General features: G+C 37.9%; 1 protein-coding gene across 2 annotated transcripts in view; it reads left to right on the top strand.

Moving 5' to 3' along the window:
- The window catches only part of CDYL (chromodomain Y like), a 104,944-nt gene extending 84,309 nt beyond the window's left edge, over positions 1-20,635 (top strand). For both annotated transcript variants that reach the window (XM_082282951.1, XM_082282952.1), the window contains 5 exons: positions 10,759-11,015; positions 11,611-11,783; positions 14,784-14,994; positions 19,159-19,302; positions 20,332-20,635. In XM_082282951.1, the coding sequence (XP_082139077.1) occupies positions 10,759-11,015; positions 11,611-11,783; positions 14,784-14,994; positions 19,159-19,302; positions 20,332-20,490 (944 nt within the window). In that variant the 3' untranslated portion in view covers positions 20,491-20,635. The remainder of the gene's footprint in view (positions 1-10,758; positions 11,016-11,610; positions 11,784-14,783; positions 14,995-19,158; positions 19,303-20,331) is intronic.
- Positions 20,636-25,775: the final 5,140 nt, after the last annotated feature.

Below are 25,775 nucleotides of genomic sequence, written 5' to 3'. Positions count from 1 at the left end.
TCTAAGTCCTTTTGTGAATTTGCAGTGATGATATATTTAAAAATCTATGAATTTGCTCTTGAGCTGTGAACACATCAGTATGACTCCTGTGAAAAGATGTGCTCCTGCCTGCATCACTAAATAGTCAAATAAGTAGTACTTTCCTCTTGCCAGCTACACAAACTGTAAAATTCTCTCTGAGGCCACTACATACTTTGATTTAAAGTATCAGACATGATACACTTTGTTCTTGGCTTTTGTGTAGCAACGGGCATTATGGCACCTAACTAAACCTCCCTTGGTTTTGGTAGGGTTGATACTAGTTGCTAAGTCCTACTCTCTGAGACAGACCTTAACTGGTTTGGCTTTTATGAAACTTGTCTGGAAATTTGCCTTAAACCACATGCTTTTCTCTTGATTGGTTGTTTTCTCTGCCACAGATGCAGCTTCCTAATTTCTTGATTTTTTTTTTTTTCCCCCCATCAAAATTTCAGCCTCCTAGTATTAGTCCTTGTAATAATTTAGAAGTTGTGGTTTCATATTTATACATTGGTGCTACTGAAACAATATGTCCCACTTAAATATCACAATGCTAATTCTATTGCTTCTTTAGCTGTATCTTCTGTCTAACAATAGTATCAATGTTGGTACTTTTATTTTAATCTAGATACTTATAATTTCTGTAAATAAAAAAAATCCAGTACTTAATAAAAGCAGATTCTTACAGGAAAAAATAGCTTTTGGGGATTGGGACCACTTGTAACTAATAATCCTGGCTTCTATATTCCTTGCTTTGTAGCCTGAGGGAAGCCACTTTGGCAGCTCTGAACAATTTTCTATGTATGGCAGCATGTGTTAACTACTTAATTAGTGGTTTATGTACTTATCAGTTCAGGTTTTTTGTCTGTGAGATTTTTCCTTTGATAATTTGTTCATAAATATGACAAGAGTCAATGAAGTAGAAAGCCTAAGGTCTTAGACACTTACTGCTTTCCTCAGCAATATGAAGAGCATGCACCCAAATAGAGCCCAAGCATGTGATCCATCCTGCTGTGTTAGGGCAGCTCACTGCCTCCAGCCCTTCCAGCTGCTGGCTGAGATGCCTTCCCTGTTCACCGCCTTCAGCTGTGGTTATTTCCTTGTGATTTATCATGGGCATGTTTTTGGGGCGGGGGGAGAGGGTTTATTTATTTACCACTTTATTGCAAAATTTGATGAAAACTTGTTCTTATAATGGGCATTTTCCCTAGACTTGTGGCCATCATCATAGAATGGTTTGAGGTGGAAGGGATCTTAAAGATCATCCAGTTCCATCCCCTCTGCCATGTGCAGGGACGCCTTCCACTAGACCAGGTTGTTGAGACCCCCATCCAGCCTTGCCTTGAACTCTTCCAGGGGCAGGGCATCCACAGCTTCTCTGGGAAACCTGTTCCAGGGCCTCTAGAATTGTTCCAGCAGATCTGTGTCCTTATGCTGGGGGCCATGTTCAAGACCTTTGCTGTAAATCCCACGTGTGGAGAGCCTATACCATTTGTACTGGCGCCAAGATGTGGGGCAAAATGCTGTGAAGACAAATGCCTCCTGTGTGTTCTAGTAATTGCCTGCAGTAATACAGGACAAAGCCTAATTGAGGGAGGATGTCATATTTTTTCCTCAAGCAAAGCATCTGATCTTACTCTTGGTAGTCTCCTACTGTTGACTTTAGGACTTTCTCTGAGGGTTTTTTTTGGTTTTGTTGTTTTGGTGGAGTATTTTGTTTTTTAGTAATAATAATAATTTTGGATATGCTTCAGGAGTTCTCCAGTTGAGACAAGTCCTCATATATTTGCTGATCCTAGCTAGTATAGCCAAAAAACAGACAGGAGAGACCAGATTCAGTTTGAAAGCACAGGTTGTCACTTACTCTTTTCCATCATGCCTCCTTTCAGCTGTTGCCAGTAGATTGTATTTAGAATATATTCCTCTGCAACAGTATAAAACAGCAGATTTGGCAAGGTAATACTACTCTGAATTACTTTTTCAGTTCAGAGCATCTGACTATCCAGAACTTGTTGCATGGGATGCCCAAAGATGCTTTTCATCATTGTGCTTTTAATGTGGGCTTATTTTTCCAAAATATGGGAACACAGTTGTAGAGATTGCTCTAGAAGCAATTTGGGAATACCTCTTCAGATGCAGTGTATCGGTTGTGTGTTCTGCCCAAAAGCAGGGTCTTTTGGAAATCTTTTTAGCTCCAGTCCTTAATTTTTCAGTACAGACTACTTTCCACTGAGTACCTCTGAATTAAAAGTAAGAACCTATTTGGCATGTGCATTTCTGAATGTTCCATTCCTCAGAGGACCCTAAAGCTGTGTTTATACTTCCCCAAGACCTCTAATCTTCTTTTCACCCTATATTCTCCCACTGGTGCCAATGCCCTGCTCTTGATTTTTGTTCCATGCTCCTTCAGGCACCAGAAGTGATCAAGGAGTTGGCAACTCTCTTGCTTAAGTACAAGGCTCAGGACTAAATACCCAGCAATGCAATATTTAGTTTTTCACTTGATGTTTTTGGGAACCTCTTAAAAAAGTCAGACTCCTCTTTTGCTATTCCCCTTCCCACCCCAGCCCAGTTATTTCTTCCAAGGTCAGTAATTTCTGCTAGGAGGCTGCTACTGCAGAACAGTTTGCCTGTGTCAGTAGCAGCCAGCAACATTATGTATTGCAGGTTTCTCAAGTATAAAGTATAGCTGGTGGTGTTAGGGCACACAGCCCTGTGCCCTTGTGTAGTGGAAGATGGCTTCAGGTTCATTTGCCACCTCTTAATGAACCTCTTGTTGAATACCCCACAGAGGTGAGACAGCTTCTATGAAGAGCAGCCGTCAGATAGTGGCTGGAAAGACACCTGTACCTTCTTGGGGTAGATACATAAAAACAGAGGTGCTTTTTTTCCAGCAGGGATGCTCATCCCAGCACTCTGATCTCAGGGTTCCCTGAAAAGTTTAACACATGCACATCAGTGTCTTGAACCTCTGAAAGTCCTGAGCCTTCTCTGACTACTACTTTTCTGCATTGAAATGCCAAGTGTTTTGGAGGGCAGTTGTGAATGGAGCTCTTGCAAACTCTGGTTTTGAAAGCCTTGTCTATGTGATGAGAATGAACCTGTCAATTAGTATTCACATTTGTTTTCAAAAAGAAGGTAAATGAAAGTGCTCTGCCAATATAGTAGTGTAGTGTTATACCCATCTGTTTAAATTTCATTCATAATCTAACTAAGGTATTTTAGAATGTTTTAATGTCCTTACAAGCATTATATAATGCGTACCATGGCATGTATATGTTTGTGAAACTACTGGGATGTCTTTTGGCAGTATCTGTTCTAGACGAGCCTTACACTAGGACACTGATATCCCACAAAAAGAGAGCCGTTTTTCACATCACTCTGGGGATTGGATTAAATTGCAGTGAAGTGCTCTTAATATAGAATGTGTTCACTTCAGAAGTTAGTGTGAAATGGCTGGGTATACTTCAAGTTTAAACCTTAGCTTATTTTGCACTAGCTTTCCTCTGTAGATGAGCCCCAAGAGATGTCCTTGCTTAACTCTCAAATTTTCGAGCATTTTGAATGAATGCTGGGGTATCATAACCTGCAGCTCCAAAAATATCAAGATAGAAAGTTTTCCCTTATGAAATGTTCCCAGTATTAAAAGACCTCAAAAAGAAGTCTGGAACCTGGGAAGGGCTTTTCTTATTTGTACTTATTAGTGAAAAAAAGAAATGAAATGAACTCCTTGCTTCCCACATCAAATACTTCGGTGCATGCTACCATGAAATCTGGCTGGGATTTCTTGACTGGAATAATACAGGAGGCTTTAAATTTTAAAATTAATTCCTAAATTTTTAATTTAGTTTTGGTTTTTTTGGGGTTTTTTTTGGTTTTTGTTTGTTTTTGGTTTTTTTTTGTTTTGTTTTTGTTTTGTTTTTTACAGCCATCTAAAATGGTGAGAACAGTCATGTGCACTGTTTTCAATTTATTAGTAGCATCTTAACTATAGATTCAGTGGAAGACAAGTCACTCCAAAATGAGGCTAAAGCTGCAGTGGAAGGGGAAAGGAGAACAGTTCTAATTTATCTTGATGCATCATATAGGAGAAAGAGAGTTTGCTTACCTGAGGAGTGTTTGTTTCTCTATTTTTGATGAAATAATAAGAAAAGGAGATGTATTTGGAAAACCTTTTGGATTTGTTAGGAGGAGGACATTTTCTTTCCACTGGGAGACTGTGGAAAGTTTACTTAATACATTAGTTCCTCTTCAAAGACAATAAAACTTAATCATACTCCTTAAAAGATACGTTGACAATTTATGTGTTATTAATGTTATCCTTGTTGGTTTTATGAGCATGGTCTTAAGAAATCTTAGGTCTAGTGTTTTGTTATTTCCATTTTTTAACATATTTAATTTTTTTTTAAATTCCACTTACATGATATAAAACCATCAGGAGAAGGTAAACCTGTTTAACTCAAGGGTGAAGAAATACCATTTTCTCTTGTATTGTTGCCCACTTCCAGTTATAGAATATAATGTTCTGATTAGTTGCATTTTTGGTTGGCATTATGAGTTTATCTTCACATGGATGCTTATGCTCTGAGAAGGAAAGACATTCAAAAGCAAAAATAATTAAATAGCCTATAACCTACTAAAGTCCAATATGACCAGTAAAGCTGCCCTACTCATATATTAAAATAACATAGATATATATTTGATGCTCTAAGTAATCAAAGAAACAGAGAAAACTATCTACACAAGGGGAAGAAAAGGCTGCTGTAGACCATATAACTCTAAATGTGACATGGCAGTCAAGATTAAAGCTAGTTTAAGGTGGAAAAACTTGAAAAATCGAGTAGAGAAATATTACTGGGGTACACGTGTGTGTTTCTCTTCTCATGTTGATTTTGTCCCCAACAGCAGTGTCCTGTAAGAAATGTAGGTTTAATAGGAGCAATGTTTCCAAGTGACATTTACAATTAACACCTATACAAAATACATGGAAAAGAGTAGGAATTAAACAGCATGAGAAAAGGACTTTTTAGGAGTTGAAGGTAGATGTTGACCATCAAACCTGCCAGCCACTGCACAACTGTTTGCTGCTGAGTTGTAGTTTCCTATTGCTGATGTTCCACCAAGTTCTAACATCATAATTTCCCAGTTAATCTGTTCTTAAAACCTACAGTCCTTGTTGTATTGAAATGTGACATATTTGCAAAAACAGAAGGTGGCTGAAGAACATCTAATGGTTCCCTGCGTAACTATTTCATTGAAACAGAATCAAAGGTGGTTAACTTTATTTAGAAAGGATGATGTTACAGCACTCAAACACTCCCTCCCTCCCCACAGTAAGAGTTTTGAGGAGGGTATCTGCAGCAGGCCATGGCAGTGATCATCGGCCTATAATTTGAAGAAATATTGTCCTTTGCTCCCCCCATCTCCTTCAAGGCATCTTTGGGGATGCCCATTCTAATGCTGGGATATGCACAACTTATTGCTGGTTGCACTGTTGGTTTGTGCTCTGTATTAATGTAACACCATATTCTGGAAGGAATTAACTGAAGTTACATGTTTCTTATGTAAGTGACCAGCACAGTCTGAGCCCTCTTTCAGAAACACAGAGCAAATCGGCATTTTAGGTGAAATGTACAATAAATTGAGACTTCTTTTTCTTGCAAATATTTATAGTGACGTTTCAAACTAAGTGGAACTTTTGTTTGATTTGAAAATATGCTATTAATATGCATACTCTGACAAAAACACAGGTGCATACATAGGAGGTTTAGAACCCTCAGTTTTAGTTTCTCTAGTCTGTGCCAATACACTACAATTCCAAGATATTTTTTGTGTAATTGCTGAAGAAGAAGTGGAAAAAATACTGGAAACTCTTCAGTATTATGTTTGCATTGTGGTATCGCTGTCTGGAATTCCTGTCTCATGTGAAATGTTTGATGTAGTGCAGAGTTAAGACTGGAAAAGCTTAACAGTGTTTACAGTTAGAGATTGCTAATACATATGAACGTGTAACAAAACACCTCTGTTTGTAGGCAAAAATTAAATGTGAGGCAACCTGCACTGGACAACTAATGTTGAATTCTTGTGGATTATATATACAGGATACAATGAAAAAGTGAAAGTGTAGAAAGGACTTAGGGAAAAAATGTAACTTACTTCTAGCACCAGTTTTAAATAATTTTTTTTTTTTTTCATTGAAAATTCAAGTTGTTTTTTCAATCAGTTTTCCAGATCATATTGTTCCCTGTCTGGTACTTGAGTTGTAGTCAGTTACAGTTGCAGTTTTATTTTCGCAGTTAACACTTTTAAGACATTGCTGCTGCTGGTGTTTGTTCATTTGCTTATTTAAGTGGGATGCTTCTCATTAACCCCTTCATCACTTAGTGTAGGAAAGGACATAAGTGGTGCAGGATGGTACAGCAAAGACGAGAGTTCCTGAAGCTCCTTGTGAACTCTGCAGGCTTCTTTGAAAATACTAAGTGATTTCATGATTAAAATGAGAGCTGACTTTGAGTGCAGATGGATGGCAGGCATTGAGGATGGGGACGAAACAGGCTTACATACCAGACTGTGCCTATAGAAAAACATAAAACAGTGACTGATTCCTGGCTATATGTTGCTGCTCAGGAAAAGGGCATTGGGTTTTTTTGGGTGGTTTTCTGCAAGCATCTGTTCAGTGGTAGTTTAAAAAAAACAACAAACCCCATATTGAATATTGTGTCCCATTTTGGGCCCTGTTCCAAGAGTTAGTAGAAGAGGAAGAAGCAAGGAGAAGAATGGCAGCCTTGGACTGGCTTCTGGAAGAAGGAAAGGGAAATAAGGTTGGTGCTAGTCAATCTGGAGAAAGGGCTGTGATGAAAGGGATGAAGAAAGCCAACATGTATCTTCCAGAACTTGCCGCCAAGAGATACTTTGGAAGACAAACCCGTAGTGGTTTCAAAAGTAAATTGGACAATCCCATGGGGAAGAAGAATTTAATTACATGGGGTTTGGAGCAGCCTATGATTCTGGGCATGCCAATTTTTGTAATTGCTAAGTATCTAGTGGCTGCAGTTAAAGAAAATACTCAGACAGTATTGTTCACACCTCCCATGTTCTTGTGCTTGTTCCTTAGGCATCTATGCTAAGCCTTTCAGAAACAGCACACTCTCTCAGTCAAACCTTTGAATTAAGAGCACCAACACGTGTACCCAAAAAGAAGCATGCAAAAGAAGCTTGGCTGGTTTTAGAACATCTCTTTGGATGTGTCCCAGTATTGTTGCAGGGAGGGGAGTATTTGTATTCAAGGTTTGCTATGTAAGCTAAACTGAACTTCTCAGTAATAGTGAGGCATGAATATCTTTGAGAGGTGCTCAGGATTTTAATTTTGGATTGTTGTGAAGTTGAGTGTAACTTGTTTTGTTTTTAACAAAAACATCTTTGTGATGCCCCTTTTCCAAAACCAACCAGTGTTTTGTGTCTGTCTTCCTTTGGATAAGACCAGTTCCTTTCTTATCTGTTGCTCATAGCTTTAGTTTTTTTCCCTCCAAGGGCAGTTGCATGAAATTGCTGACTGTTACCAGGTTTTGGTCAGCAGCTGCAAGACAAAGTAGTCCTCTTAACTTCCTTTTGCATCTGTATAGTGAAGCTTTGGCTTTGTCCAGTAGTAGTACTGTCTTCAGCTCTGAGATCACATTGTTAACAGTTTGCAGGTGGAAAGGTTTTTATATAACTATAAGCTGTTTGTTTATGCCTTAAACAAACAGTTCTTCAGTAGTTGACAATATTCAGGGTAAACTGCCTTTCTTCCAAGTCCTTACTTATTTTTGGAAGCTCAGTTTGAAAGGAGAGAGCTGTGATGTTTTATCTGTGATATAACATCTCCATTAATGTCTCAAAATGCAGAACTGCTTCTGGTTTGTTACAAAACGCTATTTTAAAATATTAAAATATAGTTGTAATTAACCTGAAGATAAATAACCTTAATGCAAAGTTTTCATGTGAGGAAATCTATGCCAATACAGTTAACTCCCGATTGCACTTTTTTATTTTTGTCCCTATTTGCTGCGACATGTGTTCAAGACTGAGCAGCAAAACCACCTTTGCCTGTGTACTTACAAATGAAGTATTGCTTTATGTCTCTGAGTTGTCTCTTTGCTTCCAAGGACCAAATGCCAAGAGAAAGAGGCCCTGTGCTGTCAGGTATACAGGGTACCAAACTTCCACTGGTAATGACAAACATTAACAAACATGTTTTAACTCTTTTAGTCCCGTTTTCTGATCTGTGCCGGCTGGCTGAGTCTCCCTGTGCAGAGTTACGGTTTCTAAAGCTGACAGATTTTTTATTCCAGTCTAAGTATCCTAGAAGTGTGTTTACATGATTGGAAAGAGGAGACTTCTTCCTCTGAATTGCAGCTGTCCCTTGCTTGTGGTTTGAAACTCCCAACTATTGATAAGTGTAGACAGGGTTTATATAATAAATCAGAAGGTCTCTTGCTAGTTCAATAAGCACAAAAATTGGCCTGTGGTGTTTACATCTTGATCTCTGTTGCCAGAAGTTTTGTCTCTCAAAGTATATAATCATTGCCTCTTGCATCTCAAAAGTAATTTTCTGGTATTTGCGTATGTCTTTGGAAGTATGAGTCGTGGGAAAATACAGGCTCAAAGGTCTTGCACAAGTTTACTGACTCCTTGTTTTGGCTTAGTCTAGTCTGTGCTGCTCTCCCAGTTCTCCACATTTTTTACTATGGCTAGGACAAAAGACGTAAAAAACTTTGATGAGGGCTTAAAAATCAGAGGCGATTTCAGTTGTTTAAATTTGCATTTCCTATGGAAAACCAAGCCAGTAATACCTTTTCATCTTGTGTTCCTAATGAAATATGGGGCAACATTGGTGTTCCTGCAAATTCCCTTTGAAGAGAATTCTTTTAAAGGAATGTAATTGCCGTAATATGGTTTACAGGGGGAAAAAATTGAAAGCATTCCTCATCAAATTAATATTTAGTATACACCTATTTTTTATTTATTCTACTGAAATGCAAAAAGAATTCTATAAGCCATAGAAAATTTGGGAATAAATGTGACATTTTTGTGACAATATAGTCATTTTCCGTTTCATTTTGTTCATCTTTGTCTCTAAAACTGATCACAAACTGAATACAGTTTCTTACTCTTCACTTTAAACAACTAAAAAATTCTGAGTTGTCTTTAATTTCTTCACAAAAAGTGATATGGTGAGAGGATTAAATCACTAATACAACAAGGAAGACCTTAAAAAATAGAATAAAATCTTTTTATTGTATAGATCCTTAAATAGACAACTTGCCTCATTAATCATAAAGTATTAATAATAAAATATTTATTTAAAATATTTGATATAAAAACTTCATTTATATCCAGAGACAGTCTCTGCAATATAAGTAGGAAAATGTATAATGTTCTAAATTTTAATTAAATTTAGTATCTTTTCTTATTGTCTCTCTCATACTTCATATGTGTCAAAGTAAGCAGCACTTGAATACAGTGGAAATATCGAGATATTGGATATTCGTGTTACTTAAGTGAGCCTCTTTAAAGTCTTCATTGGGCCCACAAGTATTTGAAATATGTTGTAGTTAAAATTTGAAATAATTTAATTTTAAAATATAACTTTTTCAGAAAGGTATGACAAATTACAATAATATTTTATTAATAGCTTACTTACACATGGTATAACTCTACTTCTTAAGACATCGTATGCATGATGTTCTGAAGTACCCATTTGTGAGATATGGGCAGTGGCTTTCCCAGAAGATTTTAGTCTCAGAGCTCAATTTTCAAGAAAAGTCTTTCAAAACTTTACTGTCTTGGACTCTAACACACCTTCCCAATATTTTTAACCCTCCTGTCCTATGCACACTCCATTACTTTAGTATGACAAATTCTGTGAAGATTTTGCACAGAGGCCTAAACATGCGTTATAGATCCAGTATGTTCTCCTGTTTTCTCTAATGAATGGTAATTATTTGGTATTATGTTTCTAATGAGGACTACAGAAAAACCTGTCCCTTCTGTGACATGAGGAATGGCCTGTTGACTTTTATGCCTTCAAACTCTCTCTGTGTAAGGGACTGGGAACAAGACCAGCAAAACTTAATTGTCTGTTTGCCAATTCCAATAGCAAAAAACGTTTAACATGAGAAGATCTCATTGTCTATGAATCCATTAAAATATCTGTCACTGCATGGGTCTTGTGATCCTCTCAAAGAAGGATAGTCTGTATTTCTTCATTTCCATTTTTCTTTAAAGACTATTATACTTTTTATGATTTTGTCAATCAAGTTCTTTATTTGATTTCTTCTAAGTGTCTTTTTCTTCTTTACAATAACTTCTGATGTTTGAAACAAAAGGCTTTTGCTTTGTCTTAGCAATGTTGATGCTGTTAAACGACTTTAAAATGTTGGAAAGGGAGAAAGCAGACTGTTAACCTACTGAAGTGTGTTGGTATTAGGAACCTTAAATATACTTTTCTCCCCCTGTTGTATATGACAGTTGGTCTGTTTGGCTTGTTCTAAATGTATATTCTCAAAATCATAAAATTAATTTCTCAAATCCCTTTGTCACTTCAATTCTGCACTGTGCACAGTGTCTATTTCAGTAACTTCCAGGGGACTGAGTTTCATGTTTACTGTGTGTTCTATATGAGTTGCATGTTTTCATGTGTTTAGTAGGGATTTTGAGATGCTAATCAAATGTAATTATTCTTGTTTAAACTATTTCCAGGTACACCCACCTTTATGGAAGCATTAGCAGCCAATGGTACAACCAATATCCAGACATCTGTAGCAGGAGTGACAGCCAGCAAACGAAGGTTCATTGATGACAGGAGGGATCAACCATTTGATAAAAGGCTACGTTTCAGCGTGAGACAAACGGAGAGCGCGTACCGGTACAGAGACATTGTTGTCAGGAAACAAGATGGATTCACACACATTTTGCTATCAACGAAATCATCTGAAAATAATTCATTAAATCCAGAGGTCAGAACAATTCTGATTTTGGGAGGGGAAGGGGATTTGAAGTACTTGCCTCATTTCTGCCTCTTATTCAGGCACAAATGTACACAAAACATGATACAGGTTCTTACTTGCGAGATGTTATATGTACAGTTGACTTTGTGTGTAATTCATTTGCATTTAAGAACTCTTATCTGACCATGTTGATGTGTATTGGCTTTTTTAAGATGTGCAGTGATTTACAAAGTGCAACTTGAAAAAAGATTTAGCCTCAATTAAGGTTCTTTTTTTTTCTGTACTGGTTGCATATGCCATCTGCTGTCCAAATTACAGAAATGCTGAATGAGTGCTTTAGTTACAGATTACATCTAATAGATCTTTCCTTAATGATTTAATTATCTTTGTCTAATTACATTTTTGAAATGCAAAGCTTCTAATACGTTAACTTCCTTTTTTTTGGATAATGAAGAAAGTTAACTTTTCTAATATGATGGTTGAGTGGATCCTAAGGAATAATTAAAGATGTTGAAGGGTCTTATGGGGGGAGGAAGGGAAAAGAACAACATGCTACTTTGTAATGATGGATTAAAATTATTCTTATGAAATTTTTATTTTTCAGGTAATGAAGGAAGTCCAAAGTGCACTGAACACAGCAGCTGCAGATGACAGTAAACTTGTGCTGTTCAGTGCAGTTGGTAGCATTTTCTGCTGTGGTCTTGATTTTATTTATTTTATACGACGTTTAACGGATGATAGAAAAAAGGAAAGCACTAAGATGGCAGAAGCTATTAGGTATGTATGATTATCTTCAGTCATCTGGTGGGTATTCTTCATTGTGTGGCCTGGCTTGTTCTATCTTTATTTCAAAAACCTCTTATTGAAAAAGATCTCAGACATTTACCTGTTACATTATAGTGTGCAGCACTTCTTTATGCTCCCTGTGCCTTTCTATTTGGGCTGTCATTTCATGCATTTTTAATTTTAAAATCTAACTGTGAATACTGGGAGTATTGTAATACTCCTCCAGTTAAAACCAATATTAAAATACTCCAATAGCCATAGGGTTTCAGGAAAACAAATTCAATACACCAAAATTCAAGATGTGTATTGAATGAGTAAATTGATGTAGTACATTCAGAGCAGTGGAATGATGGATATTTTAGAGGAGTAGACTAATACTGGTGATCATCATCCCAACACTACGTACCAAACCTAACATTTGAACAAAATAAGCTGAACTACTACTAAGTAGAAGGAAACGTACGGAAAAAAAGTATCGATCTTGGAGACATGTTTTAACAGTACAAAAAGTACCTACCATTTGAGCACTGGTTTTGAGATCCTGGTCTCTTGCATGCTTCCAGAGTATCTATATTATTTCGAGCCCTGTCTTCTGTTGTTGTTATCAATGGTCACGTTTCTAAAAAAAGGCCGTGGACATGTAAGTCCTGTTTCATTGGAGGAACAGTTGATTCATAAAGATGATTATAGTTGTTTTGATCAAAGGAAATTCTTCAGTCATTTCATGTAAAAATTGCTCATGCAGTGACTTCAGATGTGGCCAGAAGCTCCTAGCACTGAGCTTCTATCACTATTTTAATTTGGGCCCTTCCAGAAACTTGATTTTTCACCTAATATTCATTGTTAATAAAATGGGCAAATGTAACTTAAAAGACCTATGAACACCCCCCCCCCCCCCCCCCCCCCCCTTCAAATAAGGTATTTTTCATATGGTAGATGGTTGTCTCTGGGATATTCAGACGTGATTTAAATTAACTTAAGTCTCTGGATGGGATGTTTGTATGATGACTTGCATGAGATGGTTCCAGGTTTGGGTTTTGGTTTTTTGGGTTTTTTTTGCATTTAGCTATTTCGGTTCACTAGAATGAGGTAAGAAGCAGTGTGATAACCTTTAGTGCTGAATGCAATATAGTAAAATTGTCCTGTTTTGCAGAAATATGAAAATATGTAACACAGGGAGCAAACTTTTAAAATCACCTGTGTATGTATTCATACACACATGACTGTTTTTTCCTAAGAAGCTCTTGGAGGCATTACTGTTTGAGAACAGAGAAGCATCCATATTTTGTGGGTACTGGAATGAATTGTCAATTTTGTTGACAATGAGGATGAGAATATGCATATGTCACTTAATAGCGTAGGACCCAGAGTATTATTACCAACCAAAAGAAGGGAGATGAGGAGGAGTTTACAGGTGTGTGATATGTGGTAACAGATCTCTACTATATATGTTTGTACATCATTTTAAAAAGCAGATTTATTTGTTAAGAAAAGCTCCTCGTGGAAAATCATTAATGCTTTGCCTGTCTTCATTTATACCTTATTGCTGTCACTTAAAAACACAGGTAAAATACCTTACACCAATGCTCTATGTGAGGACCAGGCAGGGCTGTGCCACAGTTGTGGTGCCCAGAGGTGAAGAGAGGCTGCAGACATATCTGGGAGAGCTGTGAGGCACATGAATGTACCAAAAGTGCCTTATCAGCTGATGCTTGTAGGGGGGTGTTAAATCTGCACCTGCTCAACTATGGTGATGTGTTGGGCTGGGAGCAATGCTGGGCTTTTACAGAATCAGAAGATGGCTGAGGTTGGAAGGGACATTTGCAGGTCATCTTGTTCATCCTGCTCAAGCAAGGTCACCTAGAGCAGGTTGGCCAGGACCATTTCCTGGTTTTTTTAAATATCTCCCAAGACTCAGAGTCCATGACCTTGCTGGCTACTTGTTTGGTCACCCTCACAGTAAGAAAGTGTTTCCTACTGTTCAGAGGGAACCTCCCATGTTTGTTTGTGCTCACTGCTTCAATAGTCACCACTGAAAAGAGCCTGGCTCTGTTCTCTTTGCATCCCCTTTCAGGTACTTACACACATTGATGACATCTCCCTGAGGAGAGCTGGGCTGAACAGGCCCAGCTCACTCAGTCCCTGGGTCACCTTGATGGCCCTTTGCTAGACCATCTGGAGTGTCTCCTTCACTGAGGAGCCCATAAGGACACTAGGGGTGAGCAGAGGGGCAGGATTGACTCCTACAACCTCCAGACAGCATTCCTCCTAGAGCAGCACAGGATACCACTGGCCTGCTTTGCCACAAAGGCACACTGCTGCCTCAAGTTCAGCTTGGTGTCCACTGGGAACCCCAGCTCAATTTCTGCCAAGCTGCTTTCCGGCTTGGCTTCCAGCATACATTGGTGCCTGGGGTTGTTCCTCCCCAGGCACAGTGCTTTGCACTTCCCTTTATTGAGCTTTGGGAGGTTCCTGTCAGCTCATTTCTCCAGCCTGCCAAGGTCCCTCTGGATGGCAGCACAATCCTCTGGTGTATCAGCCTGGTTTTGTATCCTGACCAGACTTGCTGAGGATACGCTCTGTGCCATCAATCAAATCATCAGGGAAGCTGTTGAACAGTGCTGGAGCCATCACTGACCCTGAGGGGTGCAACACTTAAATTACTGGCCTGTGCTGTGAGTCACCACCCTCCGGGCCAGCCATTCAGACATTTTTCAGCCCACCTCACTGTCTGCTCATCCAGCTCATACCTCAACAGCTTGATTATGAAACTCTTATGAGAGACAGTGCTGAAAGCCTCACTCTGAACTGTGTAGATGATATCCACCCCTCTCCCCTCATCCACCAAATGACCACCTCATTGTGGAAGGTTATCAGGTTGGGTTTGAAAGTGATGTTATTGTGGAGATGAATTATTATGGAGTTTTCAAGGGCTGGTGTATTTTACACTCTCGATATATGTAGTGAGCACATGTTTCTGTTTCTCTTCAGGAATTTTGTGAATACTTTTATTCAGTTTAAGAAGCCTATCATTGTAGCAGTAAATGGCCCAGCCATTGGACTTGGAGCATCTATATTGCCTCTGTGTGACGTGGTTTGGGCCAACGAGAAGGCTTGGTTTCAGACACCATACACTACTTTTGGACAAAGTCCAGATGGATGTTCATCCCTTACATTCCCTCGGATAATGGGCCTGGCTTCTGTAAGTAGCTTGCAGGGTAGGGGCTGGCAGCTTCACAATTCAGTTGTGATAATTTATCCAGTGTGATTTCAAGACTTTTTGCCTTGCTATGCTGTCTTTTTCTTGATTTTTTTTTTTTTCTTTCTCTCATGAAAACCTTTCATGAGAGGCCACCCTTTATAGCTTTTCTGCTCCATGCTCTTGCAACTTAGTCTGCACCTGCATGCACGGAACAGAAAGCAGGCACAGGGCTTAATCCCACCTTTGGCCCTAATGGTGTCAGAAGGGTGATGTCCTGTGTACCAAGACACACCTCCCCTGCTGTGCCTCGTGAGGAGCAGCCGTGGGTGTCTTGCATTCAGCACAGCACCAGTGTGACACTCGGTGTCACTGCACTGCACAGCGCTGTGGCACCAGCCAGAAGCAGTCTTTTGCCAGTATGCAACTAAGTATTTTGGCTTCCATGCACTCCTAATAAAAAACTATTTAAGAATCTCTTACCTACGTTGTTTTCAGTTGCTTAGTGGTTTTTCAAGCTGTGTTCTTTGAAAATTTAGACCTACATCCCATTCCAGTTTGGACAGTGTGAAACAAGTGCTTGTGGCTACACCTTTTTTCCAAAATTGCTGTTTATTATAAAAGCCACTTTTTCACTGTAGGTATTTATTAATTTAAAAATATACATTTCAATATATTAAAACACCAGTTTTAGAAGATCTAATAGCTAATTGTGTCATGTCTGGATTTAGTTATTAGAAGAGAACAGAAAAGGTAACTAAAATAGATTAACAGTTATAAGAGTATCTTTAATATCTTAGCATGTTTCAAACTACTGATTGTTCCTTTCCCTTTTTATTTGGCCATCCATCTATTCATCCATCCATTCCATCCATCCTTGTCCTTTAAAGACTTGTGGTTGTTACTTTTCATTTCTTTAGAAGTTGTACAAAAAACATGAGCTCTTCCCTAGTGTACTCTTTCATGTGTGTTTGTGAATGCTCTCATTCTTAAATATAAAGATTTAAATTGAAAGCTTCCAGTGGTAACAATTCCATAATGATCAGTGAAAAAAGGGAAAGAAATCCACTGTTTTTTTACTATCCTTGGCTCTCTGCAGCATAGCAGTGTGTCAGTGGGACAAAGCTGAACTTTACTCAGCACATTTCATGAAATATGTTCAGAATCCATACTGAAGACTTTGATAAAGAGGCATGCTTTTTGTCTGTAAAAGAGAGAGAGAGAGCGAAGTCAGCGGGAAGATGTTATGAGTGAAATGCAAAACATTCAGGGGAAAAAAATATACAAAACAATGAATTAAGGCCTCTGTATGCATCATAACATTTCCTACAAATGTATTAATTCAGCAGCAGTAGTGCCACCCCTAACTGTTGTTAAGCCAGACTTACAACGCAATGTTGTTAGCTGCAGCTATGTAAAAATCTTCCCTTGCAAGATTGCTGGAAATATCTTCCCTGTGGGGTCACTCACCTTCTGTGGGTGAGCAGGTCTGTATGTCATGGATGGGTTTCTTTTTTCACAAACATTTTCAGCTGTGGGCTCATTACAAGAAATTTGAAGCCCAAACTTTAGGATTCAAAAGTGATGCCATCTTAGAAACACCAAGAATTTTAGAAGTGTTCTTAAACTTGACTTTCGAGTTTTGTAAATAATCTGTAATAGACATTAAGGTGATGTCTGTATGGGGAGATATTACTGTGTATTTGCCATGGAGTTCTTTCTCTGGTTGTCTGGTCTGAGATAGAAAGCACAGGAGCTGTGTGATTACACATCACACACTGGGTTTCCCTGCCTATCCCCAGCACACATGGCAGTATTTCTTATGCTTTTCTGTCAGTCACGAGGGATACACGTTTCCATAGTGCCTGTAGTCCACATCACAGCCAGGGTCTAGGGCAGTTCAGAGGCCAGCTGCCTCCTGATCATAGTGCAAGAGAGCTGAAATGCTCCATGGCCCCTGGTGCCTGTGGGCTGGCACAACAGGACCCTGGTGAGCCTCAAAGCCCTCACTGGAAGAGAGTCCCAGTGAAGTTCCTCTATGGAAGGAGACATTTTCTACTCAAAGTAGAAAATGAAGGTTGCTAATGAGAATCTTATATTAGTGAAATATTTTTATCATCCTCATTTCTATTGCTGTAGTGTCTTTCTTGGAAAGTCACCACCGAGTGTGTGAATTTTTACGGCAGGTACAAAGCATGATTACAATTAAAGCTTGTTCAGCAGTGGGTCTCCAGCATATGTTGTGTATAGATCAAAAGTGGAGATGCCAGAGCAAGACATTTCCCTTCAAAACCTGTCAAGTGAGAACATTAATGGGAATGCTCATTTCTTGTGAGACTTTATGCTAATGCTGTGTTACAGCTGGCATAAATAAGATAACTGCACCCTTCTTGCTTATGGTGTTTCATGTTCAGGAGAACTCAGTGGTTGCAACTAAGTTGTAGGGGAAAAATGGTTTTCTAGCATTCATTTTTATCCTTGCAAAAATACATGTGAAGATAAATGTAGACCTGACCACCTGGCTTAAATGTTTGCCTTTCCTAGCTACTAGTTAGATTGACTTCACATTTTGATCTTTCATAGAAATGTTGTGGTTTTCTGAATTATTTTGGAAGAATACTTTTTCCCCAACTGCGTAGGAAAAAGGATTCCTTTTTTAGACAACCATGTGTACATCTCTGATTTTTAGCTAGTATTTCAGGTTATTACTATTCACATACATTCTGGAAAATGAGAAAGAATGGTTAATGAACCTTGTGTTTTTGATTTTGTGTTCACAGAAGGTAGAACTATAAGGTATAGAATTTGATCGTAGTGCAAGAGATTCAGGTTTTCATAAACTAATATATGTGAATCACAGCTTTCCATAGTAACTGTGAAAGATGTGCTGATGGTAAAATCAAAGTAAAATGTGCTAGGAAACTGGTTGGGTTTTTCTTGCATTCCTAATGGACTGGCAGTCAGGAAGCAAACTACCAGTAGAACCCAGACTTTGTATTTCACTACAAAGGAACTAATAAGAGTCTGCAGAGTTTCCAAATTGCTTCATGTGTAAAATGGCAATACCAGGAATGTGGTACTACAGTAAATAATTTTTTATTAAGTTAATAATTAATTATTTGACAACCTTAAATCAAAGTTGCTGAAATTAATAATTATTTGAGAGCCTGAAATCAAAGTTGCTGAAATAATTACCAAAATTTCCTGTATTAGAAAACATTTAAAAACTCAGAATTTTTCCCTCAAAAGTGTTAGACCTGTCAGGTTTGTGTTTTAGAACAGCCTTATTTCCTATATTTCAAGAGGCAATAATGGGTTTGTTGTATTTTTCAGTGGGAATAAGTCATTAAGAATCAATAATACTGATTTCTTTTTTTTTTTGAGGTTGGCTATTACTCTGACTTTTTAATTTCCACTGGCTGTTTTCATGCAAATGTCACTGCAAACAAAATTTAACTGTATAAGAAACTTCACTAATGCTAAAATTAAAGTGCTTGTAGGACAAAGCTTTAATGGGGAAATTGGTAAATAGTGAAGTGCATGATAATTACAAATCAAAAACATTTACAGAACTAGAGAGAGCATCTTGTTGCATAGAATATAGTACATGATTCTGTACCTTTAAACCATGTGCAAGTTCTTTTAAATACTGGGGGTTTTTAATAAGACTACTATATCAGATTCTGAAAGGATTTATGAGTCCAGTATTGGACTCTTGAAGAAAATGTGAATGTTTACTTTCCATGAATTTGGTCAGAAATTGGAATACATCATTATAAAGGGTAAGATGATGTATTCAGTGCTGTTGTACAAATTTGCCAGGCATTATAATCTATTCCCACATAAACAGATAACCAAGTCAGCAATACTGCAAGAAAGCCAGAGCTGACAAACATCCACAGCCAGGAAATGACAAAAGACATTTTCACACTTAACCCTTAATCATAGACATCCACATTTCAATAACTACTGCCCTGGTACTGGTCAACAACATGGACCAACCACCTGTAGGCCAGTATTTTTCTTTGTTTAATTAAAATTTGGAAGAGCTGTAATAAAACTATTTCAAAGAGTGCAGGCATTTTTCTTATTTGTTTTGAACATTTTTCCTTTGATGAGTTTTGTCTCATTACATTTCATACCAGAAGTAACTTTTTATCCCTTCAGGCCAATGAAATGTTGTTCAGTGGAAGGAAGTTGACAGCGCAGGAAGCTTGTGCCAAAGGACTCGTCTCCCAAGTGTTCTGGCCAGGAACATTCACACAGGAAGTAATGGTTCGAATTAAAGAACTTGTCACATGTAATTCAGTTGTAAGTTTCCTTTATCTTCTTGTATTTTTGTGATTAGATGAATAAGAATTAGTCTAAGTAGTATTAGCATCTTTTTGTCCTTAAAAAAAAAAGAGCCTTTTCATGAAACAAGGACTGCATTATAGTACAGCAGTGGCTTTTGACAAATTTTTGTGTATCTTTCTTGTTTGGGGTTTTTTAGGGTTCTTTTTAAAGTTTCTATCTGACTCTTCTTAACTACAGTGTACTGTGGCATATGATAAGGAACATAAAGCAGCCTTGGATTTTTACAATATAATTTGGTATTAACAGACTTGCTGAAGTCCAGCTTAGTCTAATTGACAATATAAACAGTTGCCCTAACACCTGCAGAGAAACACAGAAATCTTGAGTTAGCTTGAATTGTAATTTAAGTTACCAAGGAAAAATAATACAGTCTTTGACATTATGCTGGACTTAGTTTTATGAGTAAAGCACAGTGGTTGTGTGGCAGTTGCACAAGATAGTATCAAATGGTGGTAATTTTAACTTTCTTACAAGAAAAGGTGCAGCACAAATTAACTGTTCTGTGCATTAGAAAATTTGGATTTTAAAAGCAAATTATTCATTTTCTAAACAGAACAAACAAATGAGATTTTTTTTTCAGTGTATTTTAAGTGCTCGAGAAATCAAGATTGGCCCAGTTATTAGAGCAGTTTGGGATAATAGTATTATGATTAGCCTTCACCAATAAGGTCTTGCATTTTTCTGTAGTTGTAAAACCATGGGTTTTTTTCATAGTTATTTTATGATTTTCATTATTTTCACACTTTCATGCACTTTTAAATTGTACTGGTATAAGGTAAAGGAAATTTTGTGTGATGCTAGAAGAAAAATGACTATGAGAAACATTTCTTACAGTCATAGTATGTCCATGAATTGATAAGCTTAAGTTGATAATCAGCTTCAGGATTCATCCATATAAACCTGTTATCCACCCATAGAAGCACATGTGGTGCTCAGTTCTTAGGCAGTACTAACCCAACTCCCCCTTTTTTAATTCTGGCCTAGGTACTTGAAGAATCCAAAGCTTTAGTACGTAACATCATGAAGGTGGACTTGGAACAAGCAAACGAAAAGGAGTGTGAAGTTTTGAAGAAAATCTGGGGCTCAGCACAAGGGATGGACTCAATGTTAAAATATCTGCAGAACAGAATTGATGAATTCTGATGAGATGCCCATTGACACTGGAATTGTATTTCTTGGACATCAGGGCAAGCAAAATATGCCCATTTAAAAAAACCTTATATAAACTAACCCCTTGCTCAGCTTGGGAATAGGAGTGGACACACACCCCCTCCCCTTTTATTGTCAAGGGGTTTAAAAGTACTGTATCACTTAAATTTGAACAAAACTCCTTTCTCCCTGATTGTTACATGCAGATATATACACACACAAGTGTATGTGTGTGCATGTATCTATATATGTCTTTTATATATATATATAAATGTAATATGTGTGAGAGTGTGTATGTAGACACACACAAGCTAAAAAACAATAGAGTGCACTACCAAACATCTCTTTAAAAGCTCTAGTTTTTGTTATCTTTGGCTAGTACTGTATCAAATAGAGAATGAATTAAAAAGTGAATGGTGTTGCATTATTTTCTGTGTGGCAGGGAAGTCTGGAATAATGCTTTTCTTTTTCATGAGAATACAGAATTGAAACGGGTATTAGCCAGCCCTTGCTTTCTCTGTCCAACGAGTCAGCTTAAAGAAAAGGCACTGTCTCAGAAGAAGGTTGAAATACCTCAAGTCATGGAACATTCTAAAATTTTAGGGCAACTAAACCCTACTATGCTTAAATCACACATACCCCAAAAAGAGAGTGTGCTCAGGATTAATGCTAAGGAAACACTCTGTTATTTTTTGGGGAGGAGGTATAGAGGGCTGGGAGGAAGGGGCAGGAATATGTCTGATTCTTACCCAGAAAGCATGAAGAAACCACTGTCTCTTAGGGAAAGGGAATGAGGGAGAGCTAGAGGGAAATGGAAGGGGGAAGGAAAACAAAACCAACACAAAAGCTTGTTTTGCAGTATTAGTGAATCACTGAATATCTTATGTATGAATATCCTAAGTTATAAGTTAGTTTTAGTGGGTTTTTAAAAATCCTCTCTGGGTTGTTCTTTTTTTGTTTGGTTTTTTTGTTTGTTTATTTTGGTTGGTTTTTTTTAAATAACTACGTAAGTGCTTCTGTTGCTGGGTGAAAATACTACTTTATATACAGTTTGGGTTTTGTTTTTGGTTCTTTTTTTCCTATTTGCTGGTTTAATTGATGTATTACACCAAAAATGCATTTTATGTTCATAAATTTTAGGTTCACTTAGAATATATTATTTAATAAGTTAAAACTCTTTTGGCACACTATTAAGTAAAAAAAAAAAAACCTCTTTAAAAAAAAAAAACTACCTTATATTAGATGTTTAATGTTCTTTGTCTATGCTTTTTTATTATTTGAAATATACACTATATGCAGTATGGTGTAAAAGAGTGCCCTGTGTAAATAGATCTATTTTGCATTCCTTTCAGGAGTGGTTATTGATTCCTGACTGCAGATATCTATTATTACTTGGGTATCTGTGCTTGCAATCTTATTGAATGTATTATGAAGAATGAAAAAGAAATCAAACCTTATTTTTGTACAGTTTTGAACTTTTTACTTGGAACTGACCCACCTCCCCTTCCCAGTGGAGAGCTGTACAGTGTGTAAATCTGCCTTTACCTTGGATTGGTACAGTATTTTTGCATCTGTGGGACCTACTTCTTTGTTCTAGTAGTTTGAACTATATATAAACTGTACAATCTGTAAAGTTTTTATAGAATAAATATTCAGCTGTGAAAACTGGTTAAATAAAACTAATATTTCTTAACACATTTTAAATGTGGTTCTCTCAGAGAGTTGTCTTTTTCAAAGACATTTCCATTCTAATTTTAAAGTAAACTTGCTGAAACAGATCTTGTAAATTAGATGCTTTAATACTTATGTTTTATTTTGTTTAAAAATCTCCTAATTTCCTTCAAATTAAAACTTGAATATTAATTTATTGGTGCAAATTTTACAGAAGTTTTCTCTTACAGGAGGTAGATGGGGAAAGAAAAGAGGGAATTATTCTACTTTTAATTATTTTGTTAGAGTTCAAATGAATGTTCAGTAAATGTTTCTTTGCAATCTCTTAAAAATAGACTGTTTTCCTTACAATAGTGGGGGTTAAGTTAGAATTCCTTGGGTGAATTTGATTTTAGAAGAAGATACCTTTACCTACAAGTTCTGTAATGTTGTACACTCCAATCCTTGTGGAGTTCGACTCCAATTTATATAAAGATCCCTTTTCTGACACCTCTAAGGGCATAGTTTTCAAAAATATATCAGCTGGGGGTTATCTATGCTTTCTTTAAACATGAAAGAGCTGTTACAGTGAAGACATTTAGAATTAAATCAATTGAAGGTACAGGCAATTCAACTGAAAAAATAATTCTACTTCATTCATTTTTTTTGTGTTGCTATCAGTTGGGCTGTTAACGCTGCCTACAGTTTGCACGATAAAATGTGAATAAGTTGGTGACTGTAAATTCCTGTCTGACTGGAAAAAGTCCTTCAGTCAGGCCACTTCCTATACACTGTCAGAACTCACTTGGCACTATTAACAAACTGTGTTCTCATGCCATAAATATTGCACACCTTTTGTCCATACACTGGACTACAGGAATACTGTTTCTTCAGGAAAATACTGTCCCCTTCTTTTCAGTATGGGTCAGTAAATATCTTTTGATGTGTGTGAAGGTTACAGTCAAGTCTAGCTCAGTCTCTGCAAAGCCATAATAGAACAAAGACAGGAACATTATAGACTTCTAATAACAAACAAGAAAACCTGAGAGATCCTAAAAACTGACTTAAGACATTTTTAAAATGAGTGTTTTCAAGGCTTTTCTTCACAGAAGAGACAGGTTTTTGCCAAGCCTGACTCATTGCTGATGCTTGTACTGTTCTACATAAATTTGCAGTACTGCCATAGATTATCTAACCTGAAGCATCAGGTTTAGTCTCTGATGACTGCATCCAACCATAGTCACAAAAGTTCTCCCAGGCACGGGCAAACTGTGCAGCCAACATTACTTCTAAAGCCGCACGTTTGAGGTCACAGCCTCCCAGAAGTAGCAGTACTTCAAAATGGCTCTTCTGTGTTAATTCTAGTGTGAATCTGGAGGATTTTGGAGCAGCACAAATAGTTAAACCCAGGTGCAATACAAGAATATAGAAACAGTAGCTTTCTAAATGAGGCCTGAGAGAACTTCCATAGGGGTATTGGGTGTTTTTTAAACAAAAAGTTTCCTGGCTTTTCCTTCTTCAGGCAGGAAGGCAAGTCTCTCCTGTTTGCATGTCAGTGTCTAGTCAATAGCTAGCAGAATTAGGAATAAGGGTACTGGAATATAAAATTCAGCCAGTTTTAGTCTTGCTCATTCCTGATCCCTGCGTCTCCTGTCAAGACTATCCATTATCCTGATTGTATCACTACTACACCATTTTCTTAATTCCTTAGGGAGCATAGAGACAACCTGTGAGGCAGCTGGCTGTGTTGGTGCTAAAATTTAAAAGTAGCACAGAAGCCTTGATAATCCAGTGTAGGAGTCCTTCCAGGACATTCAAGTTCTCTTTCTGAAATAGGCAACAGCCCAGGCACTACCCAAACCAGCAAACTGGTGAGCGTTGGCCACTGGACTGCACTGAACATTAAGGCTTTCCCACGGAAGTTCTATCACATTCATTTTTAGAGGTAAATAAGAGAGCTTTCCTCTTGATGAGGAAATAGTAGAGACCCATGGGCTGAATGTACTTGGAGCTGTTTGAAAGGCACCTGTATGCACTTAATCCCATCTTCTGCTGATATGTTACTTTGAGCAAAAATAGAAAGCAGAGCAAGGTCTTAACTCTGGGTAAGCTAACCCACAACAAGAAGATTTTAGGGTAATCTGAAGATCTAAACCTGCCAGTAGATTTTTTTTTCCTTGTTCAAACTCCCTAATTTGCATGAGTCTGGGATTTGAAACAGTTTCTCTGAGCAAGTCCTCTACTGGATTGAGAACATTGCTAAGACACTTCTCTGTACTTCAGAAGCTGCACCATTATCATTCTGGAAAAAACGGTTCAGGGGAATTAAAGTACATGTTTAGGTGGGATTCATTTCTTAAAGTCAGGGATTCTTGAAAAGAATAGAAAAAACATGTAATACTGAGCTATAAATTGCTTAACTGTACACTGATACAGTTCACACTTTACCCAAACAGTGGATAAAATAGGACTTCAACCAGCTAGGGACTGAGGCAGCAAACAAAACATTTCTGGTCAAATGGACAGGTCAAACTTACTTCAATAAATGGAGCCAATGCTCTGCCTAGGTTTGTTGCTGGAAGTTGAGGCACTTTCACATTCATCTGGGACATGACAAGTATGCTTCTGGGAGTATGAGGAGAGAGTAGGAGGGAGGAAATGCCTCAACTCAATTACAGTTTGCCACATGATTTTCCATCCTAAGGAACTGCCAGTAGCTGTACAGACTGTTACAGAGCTTGCAACAAAATCAGAGTTGGCAACCTTCAGTCACGCAGCATGGGAGCTCAGTTCTACTGGAGATGGCACACTGGTAAATTTGCCTTTCCAAGGAAAGAAGAATCTAGAAGGAGAGCACCTGTATAGTACAAGATCACCATGGTCCTGCCTTGTACTTCCCCTCGGATTTCTCTAGAAAATACTTTGCTCACAGGTCTCTGCATTTTCTTTCCCTACCCGGGGGGGATATGACTGACAAAGTCACACACCAAGCTTCCTAACAAACAAACCCCAAATATAATTGTCTTGAGGGACTCACAGGATGGAAAGTGGGTTGATTGGTGAAGATATTGAGGTTTAATGCAAAATAAGAAGATGGTGATGAAATTCTGGTCCTCCTCATCCCTTCTGCACAGGGAAAAACATAACAAACAAGCAGAACTAGAAACCACCAAAAAAACAGTGTGTAGGAAGTAAAAGGAACTATAGGAAGAAGTAAAAGGAACTATAGGAAGAAGTAAAAGAGTGGCAGCTATTCTCCCTTAAGTCCTTGTTCTTATTGTGCTCAATTCTGGAAGAGCTAGAATCAACAAGAACACCAGGTGGACATATACCTGTTCCACACAGTCTGAAGGACATTATCAGCACCTGTGTCTAAACTCAGATTTTGAATCTCAGGCTCTGGTCCTCATAGGGGACCTCAACCACCCTGATTCCATCTCCTGGAAGGACAACACAGAGAAGGGAAGGCTCAGGCAGGTTCTCATCAATGTAAATACACACCTGCCAGGCAGTACAAAGAGGATGGAGCCAGGCTGTTTCCAGTGGTGCCCCAGCACAGCACTGGGGCAGTGGGCACACACTGAAACACAGGAGGCTCCCTCTGAACAGCAGGGAACACTTTCCTAATG

Source organism: Coloeus monedula (assembly GCF_965178545.1).
Source record: "Coloeus monedula genome assembly, chromosome: 1".
Lineage (NCBI taxonomy): Eukaryota > Metazoa > Chordata > Aves > Passeriformes > Corvidae > Coloeus > Coloeus monedula.
The sequence above is the reverse complement of the archived record's forward strand: the minus strand, read 5'-3'. Positions and strand labels throughout refer to the sequence as shown.